Source organism: Sardina pilchardus, chromosome 7, assembly GCF_963854185.1.
Source record: "Sardina pilchardus chromosome 7, fSarPil1.1, whole genome shotgun sequence".
NCBI lineage: Eukaryota > Metazoa > Chordata > Actinopteri > Clupeiformes > Clupeidae > Sardina > Sardina pilchardus.
The window spans coordinates 19,045,228-19,052,727 of NC_085000.1; the positions used below are offsets into that span (position 1 = coordinate 19,045,228).

General features: G+C 58.4%; 1 protein-coding gene across 1 annotated transcript in view; it reads left to right on the forward strand.

Moving 5' to 3' along the window:
• Positions 1 to 3,971: 3,971 nt before the first annotated feature.
• Positions 3,972 to 7,500, forward strand: part of celsr3 (cadherin, EGF LAG seven-pass G-type receptor 3) — a 48,903-nt gene continuing 45,374 nt past the window's right edge. Inside the window, exon 1 of the mRNA XM_062540236.1 lies at positions 3,972 to 6,921. Coding sequence (XP_062396220.1) covers positions 3,972 to 6,921 — 2,950 coding nt within the window. The remainder of the gene's footprint in view (positions 6,922 to 7,500) is intronic.

A 7,500-nucleotide genomic window follows, 5' to 3' on the forward strand; every position in this document is an offset into this window, starting at 1 on the left:
TTTGAGCAGCGACGAGACAGGCTTCACTGGAAGGCAGTCTAGTTTGGTCTAGTAGCCTACAATTTAAATTGCATCTTACTCACTTCCAGGGGAACACAAAACACGTGTCCACATTTGAGTTAGGCCTAGGCTACATTCATTTGGAATCTCCCCGTGTCTTAGTACGTGTTTCAGTAGGGGCGTGTGCGCTTGTAGGCTACACAGGTTCTTCACAGGCGAGGCGCAGGCAGGGAATTCCCGTCTGCCTGTGTTTTAATGTGATTGCGCCTCCGTGACTGTGAGCAAGAGATTGTCTAGACAACCGCCAAATCTCAACTAGTCTCTGTCTCCCGGCGACAGAAAAAAAAACGCGTTCTCATTTCTCTTTCACTTAGAAACCACCCAGAGACAGCTGTCTTTCGAGCTGTATTTGGTGTTCCCTTCTTCTCTGTTTTACCTTAGGAGTCCGTGTGTGTGTGTGTGTGTGTGTGTGTGTGTGTGTGTGTGTGTGTGTGTGTGTGTGTGTGTGTGTGTGTGTGTGTGTGTGTGTGTGTGTGTGTTCGCAGTATAATTGAGCCGTATGAATTTTTCAGCATCCGTGGATTCGTTCCAACCGTGTCAGACCGAGAGAAACACAGATTGCTTTTTCAGGCCCGCGCGTTATTTCTGACCGAGCGCGCATTCCTGCTGCTCTGAGTGAACCTTCGTTTTACCAACAGAATAAACAATGTTATTTATAACCTACAAAAAAAACACATAAAATATTCACTTTCAGCTGACAAACACACACTTGAGTGACTGGTGTCAGAGCTTGTGTTTCCCCACAAACTGTAACGTGTTGGGAAATCTCGGGAAAAAAATGTTGAGTGCCAAAGGGCAATAGGCTACATTTATTTTCTTAATAACTGTATCTAAATAAAAAAATAATTGAACTTGGACGTGATGACGTCACGATGACTTCATGTAGGCTAAGGCTATCATAGGAACATTGTAATAGCAAAACCAACTATTAATGTAGCCTACTCATATTCTAGCTAAAACCTTAAATAATATGCAACTTGGCTCGAGCCCTTCATATTGTATTGTATTAACGACGACTCAACTCATTGTATAATGTCTCCATTTGTAATTCACAATGCCAACAGGTTTTTTGTTGAGTCTACTTCAAGGACGAATTCTATTTTTTTGTCGTGGGAGAGGTGTGTCTACAAACCAACCCTGTCCAATTCTTATGTGTTTTCTATTAGTCAAGTGTGTACATGTGCGCCGTGTGGCTTTATAACTCTCGTTCCAGTTGTGAATATGGCGTCTGCGGGTGGTGAAACAGTCCTGCGCGATGGAATAAACCATTCTGAGAGAGAGAGAGTGAGAGAGAGAGAGAAAGAGAGAGAGAGAGAGAGAGAGAGAGAGAGAGAGAGAGAGAGGATGTGTGATAGGGAGGAGGGGAGAGGGCGAGTGAGTGAGGGGAGAGGGGGAGGATGGGTAGTAGCGCCGGGGTCTGCTGAGAGCCATGTTGGATGTGAATGAGAGGCAGGGATGCTGCGCCCGTGACGCTCACGCACCGAGTTCTTCCGAACACCGAGAGTAAATGCAAGCTTCCCGGGATTACCGAGAGACCGGGGAGTACGGCGGAAGGAGACGGGTGCGGGCGGCGGTGCTGGCAACCTAGCCAGCCTTGGGAGCGGGAGAGAAAGAAAGAGACAAGCTCTCGACCAGAGAGGAGAGTGAGTGTGAGTGTGTGTGCGAGAGACAGAGAGAGGGGGAGAGAGGGGGAGAGAAAGGATCTCACCAGACTAATGGCTGCACTGCTGCTGGGCTCCAGCTCGCTCGCGCCACCGCTGCTGCTCTGCCTGCTCTTCTGCTCTTTGTTTGCCGTCGTCCCGGGGAGGGAAGCGGGCCCGCGTGCCCCCCAACCCCCCGGTCATGTCAGCAGAGCCAGTCCTCCCCGGGAAACGGGGGAATTGAATTGGGGCGGTCGGGAGATCCGCCCTGGACGGAGGCTGCCGTCATCCAAATGTCAGATTAGCGGCTCGTGCTCTCTGTTTCGAGCTCACGAGACCTGGCCAGGCTCCTCATCACCGGAGAATCGGAATGCTAGCACACACACTCCAGAACCGAGCCGTCTGACCGGCGCCGTCCGTCTCCACTCAGGTAGGAGATGCTGCCACGACGGCAACGACTGGGGCGTTGTTTCCCCTTCTCTCTTCTCCCCGGTGCCTGAAGGAGAGCTAATGTGTGTACAAAGGACTCGTGCGCGATTGTGGTGGACACCTGGTCTACCGGACTGCTCTGGAAGGGTCTCGGCGCCGGCGGCAGAAGAACGCGAGGTGTGTGTGTGGTGGCTGGAGAACCAACAAGGTGCAAGAAAGCGAAACGGGCCTCCATACCACCTCTTCTTGGCTCGCGCACACAAGGCGATTGCCGTCCAGGGACCCACTCGTCCGTTGTCAAAGGTCTATTCAAATTCTAATGAGGGTTACAATGTTTTCAACAGCTATAAATTGGACAAAGGACCCGATGGCTTTTTGCTTTTCTGCCACTACTGTGTTATCGATTACAACACAGAGGGACGGACTCGCATCACCCTTGTGGCCGTGGGGAATATGCGTGGCAGCGCAGCGTGCGAATCCAACCCAAAACACCTTTCAGCGCAGTTTACCGGCACCACCGACAACTGTTCCGTATCCCCCTGGATTAGTCTCGACAGTGTCTCGCGCACAGGTTGCTCACAGCGGTCACCAAACGAATTTAGGCACCGTTCCCGCACCGCCGGTGTCCTGAACCGGTGGAGGCCATACTTTCAGAATGAAATACGAGAGAGGAAAAGTGTCCGCGCATATCACACAGTGAGTCTGAATGTTACGCCAACAGAAAGAAGCTTACAGAGAGATTCTCTATCCGCGCGTTCTCCAGACATACTTCGGGAAAAGTCTCAATGGAACGGTTTTCGGGAGTCCCGTCTAGAGGATCCCGCGGGATCTATGTCACCAAGTGATTCTGACAACCGAATCTCTCCCGCCGTGAGATTAAGCGGCAGCCACTGCCGTTCGCGGAAATCATCTGATGAGCGGGTCGCCAATTACCATATCACAGCGGAAACGATTCCAGCTAAATCAATCTCATCACTGCTCCTTGCGCACCACAATGACTCACGCACAGCAAATCACGCAGAGTCTCAGCTCCATATCTCCCCCGTGCCGAACTTCACAACACGGGGACATGAGTCACACGCCGCTCGTGCCTCGCCGAGTGTCAGTGCTCGGGGAGCTGAGGAGGCATCAGCACCACGCGCTCCGTGGACAGCTCCCGAAGTTTACACGCCTCCGACATCACCGGGTACACTCTTCTCAGATTATCCCTCTCATGTTACTAGTGTTTATTTGTGGAATACAAACAGCAACAACAACAACAATAATCATAACAACAAGGACGAGGTCTATGGAGATGAAAATTCAATTATTCAGATGAGTGGCGAGAGTTCTGATGCCGATTCGAGTCGGAAGACGTCTCAACCTGCCGTGTGCGCACCCTCCCCCGACGATGGACCCGTGCCGTTAGAGGATGGCCAGTTTGCAACGTCTTCTGACAGCAGCGCCTGTTCTGACAGACTGAATGCCGACGGGGGAGCCACACGCTCGCAATTAAATTCCGGTAAACGAGTGCCATTATCCGAGGTAGGTGTCAGTCAGCCAAGGGTGCAGCTGGGGGTCGAGGCCAAGGAGCAGGGGAGAGAGGGAGAGGGAGAGAGAGAGGAGGGGGGCTGGGGCAAGGGTGACAGACAGGCCACAGAGGAAATGAGGGAGGAAGACAAGGAGCGGGCTAGTGAGGGAGACACAAAGAGAGACAGGGAACAGGCGGCCATCCCTTCACAAAAAAACGGAGAGATCGGTCAAGCAGAGAGAAGTAGAGAGATGGAGGGAAAGAGGGGGGGAATGGAGAGAGAGAACAAAGAGTGGCGAAGAGCGGAGGACACCCGAGAGGAGTGGGATGAAATGAAAGACAGCGGAGAGGGAGAGTGGGAGGAAGAGAGCCCGCTGGAGGATGACGACGGCGACGACAGCCAGGGGACAGAGATCCAGGAGAGCGAGGAAGAGGAGGACGCCAAGGAGGACGAAGAGGCGCCACAGGTCGGCCGCTCGCGCCGCGCCGCCAACCGCCACCCCAAGTTCACCCAGTACAACTACCAGGTGCAGGTGCCCGAGAACCAGCCCCCGGGCACGTTGGTGATGAACGTGAGCGCCAGCACCAGCGATCCGGACGCGGGCGAGGCGGGCAGACTGAGCTACAGCATCGCGCCGCTCATGAACAGCCACTCCATGGACTACTTCCACATCCACCCGGACACGGGCCTGCTGACCACCTCGCACATCCTGGACCGCGAGCACATGGTCCAGCACTTCTTCCGCGTGACGGCCACCGACCACGGCTCGCCGCGCCTCTCCGGCACCACCATGGTGACCATCACGGTGGCCGACCGCAACGACCACCCGCCCGTGTTCGAGCAGACCGAGTACCGGGAGACCATCCGGGAGAACGTGGAGGAGGGCTACCCCATCCTGCAGCTGCGCGCCACCGACCTCGACTCGCCCGCCAACGCCGACATCCGCTACCGCTTCGTGGGCGAGGGGGCGCAGGTGGCGCGCGCGGCCTTCGAGGTGGACCCGCGCTCGGGCCTGATCACCACGCGCGGCATGGTGGACCGCGAGGCCAACGAGCGCTACACGCTGACGGTGGAGGCCAGCGACCAGGGCCGCGAGCCGGGCCCGCGCTCCGCCACCGTCGGCGTCCACATCACCGTGCTGGACGAGAACGACAACGTGCCGCAGTTCAGCAAGAAGCGCTACGTGGTGCCCGTGCGCGAGGACGTGCGCCCGCACACCGAGATCCTGCGCGTCAGCGCCTCGGACCGCGACAAGGACGCCAACGCCGCCGTCCACTACAACATCATCAGCGGCAACAGCCGCGGCCAGTTCGCCATCGACAGCGTGACGGGCGAGGTCCAGGTGGTGGCGGCGCTGGACTACGAGGCCGAGCGCGAGTACACGCTGAGGGTCCGCGCGCAGGACAACGGCCGGCCGCCGCTCTCCAACAACACGGGCATCGTCAGCGTCCAGGTGATCGACGTCAACGACAACCCGCCCATCTTCGTGTCCACGCCGTTCCAGGCCACCGTGCTGGAGAGCGCGCCCGTCGGTCACTCCATCCTGCACATCCAGGCCATCGACACGGACTCGGGCGACAACGCCCGTCTGGAGTACCGGCTGCGCGGCACGGCCAGCGACACGCCCTTCCTCATCAACCCGGCCACGGGCTGGGTGACGGTCAGCTCGGAGCTGGACCGCGAGGCCGTGGAGCACTACTTCTTCGGCGTGGAGGCGCGCGACTACGGCGCGCCTCCGCTCTCGGCCACGGCCAGCGTGACCATCACGGTGATGGACGTCAACGACAACCGGCCCGAGTTCCTGCAGCGCGAGTACCACGTGCGTCTGAACGAGGACGCCGTGGTCAGCACCAGCGTGGTCAGCGTGACGGCGGTGGACCGAGACGTCAACAGCGCCGTCACCTACCAGATCACCGGGGGCAACACGCGCAACCGCTTCTCCATCAGCACGGCGGGCGGAGCCGGACTGGTCACTCTGGCGCTGCCGCTGGACTACAAGCAGGAGCGACGCTACGTGCTGACCGTCACCGCGTCGGACCGCACGCTGCACGACACCTGCCAGGTGCACGTCAACATCACCGACGCCAACACGCACCGGCCCGTCTTCCAGAGCGCCCACTACTCGGTCAGCATCAACGAGGACCGGCCGGCCGGCAGCACCGTGGTGGTCATCAGCGCCACCGACGAGGACGTGGGCGAGAACGCGCGCATCACCTACTTCCTGGAGGACAACATCCCGCAGTTCCGCATCGACCCGTCCAGCGGCGCCATCACGCTGCAGGCCGAGCTGGACTACGAGGACCAGATGACCTACACGCTGGCCATCACCGCGCGCGACAACGGCATCCCGCAGAAGTCGGACACCACCTACGTGGAGGTCAACGTCAACGACGTCAACGACAACGCGCCGCAGTTCATGAGCCCGCGCTACCAGGGCGGCGTGAGCGAGGACGCGCCCAGCTTCACCAGCGTGCTGCAGATCTCCGCCACCGACCGGGACGCGCACGCCAACGGCCGCGTGCAGTACACCTTCCAGAACGGCGAGGACGGCGACGGCGACTTCACCATCGAGCCCACGTCGGGCATCGTGCGCACCATGCGCCGGCTGGACCGCGAGAGCGTGCCCTTCTACGAGCTGACCGCCTACGCCGTCGACCGCGGCGTGCCCCCGCAGCGCACGCCCGTCCACATCCAGGTGAGCGTGACCGACGTCAACGACAACGCGCCCGTCTTCCCCGCCGACGACTTTGAGGTGCTGGTCCGGGAGAACAGCGCCGTGGGGAGCGTGGTGGCCCAGATCACCGCCACCGACCCGGACGAGGGCGCCAACGCCCAGATCATGTACCAGATCGTGGAGGGCAACATCCCCGAGATCTTCCAGATGGACATCTTCTCCGGCGAGCTGACCTCGCTCATCGACCTGGACTACGAGGCGCGCAACGAGTACGTGATCGTGGTGCAGGCCACCTCGGCCCCACTGGTCAGCCGAGCCACCGTCCGCATCCGGCTGGTGGACCAGAACGACAACAGGCCCACGCTGCAGCCCTTCCAGATCATCTTCAACAACTTCGTGTCCAACCGCTCCAACACGTTCCCGAGCGGCGTGATTGGCCACGTGCCCGCGCACGACCCCGACGTCACCGACCGCCTCTACTACACCTTCGACCGCGGCAACGAGCTGCACCTGCTGCTGCTCAACCACACCAGCGGCGAGCTGCGCCTCAGCCGCAAGCTGGACAACAACCGGCCGCTCGTCGCCCCCATGCAGATCACCGTCACCGGTAAGTCTGACCGTCCGCCGACCAGTGGGCTCCGCAGAGGGGGAGAGGAGCGGTGGGTGGGGAGGGAGTGGGGGAGGGAGGGAGGGGAGGATAGAGGGAGGAAGGGAGGAGAGTGGAGGAGAGGAGGGGAGGATGAATAAGAGAAGAGAAAGAGGTCATGGCATGTCACTTTCATTTGTGTCTGTTTTTACCTCAGATTTGGCACAGAGCACAAAGTCAACTGCACATGAACAAGCACACACACACACACACACACAAACGACACACATAAAAACACACATACCTCACACATGACGCACACACACTCACCCACCCACCCACCCACCCACACACACACACACACACACACACACACACACACACACACACACACACACACAGGGTATGATGGAGCCCCCCTGGGGAGCAGGGCTGAATCATGTGTAGCATGTTCTTTTTAGCACTGGTTCTACTGGGTCATTCCTGCTGGCTGCCCCTCCCTGCTGCCTGCTGATGTTGTTGGCATAATTAGTTAGTTATGTGTGTAATATGTGTGTGTTGTTGATCATGCCTGATTAGCGCGGCCGGGAGGAGGAGAGG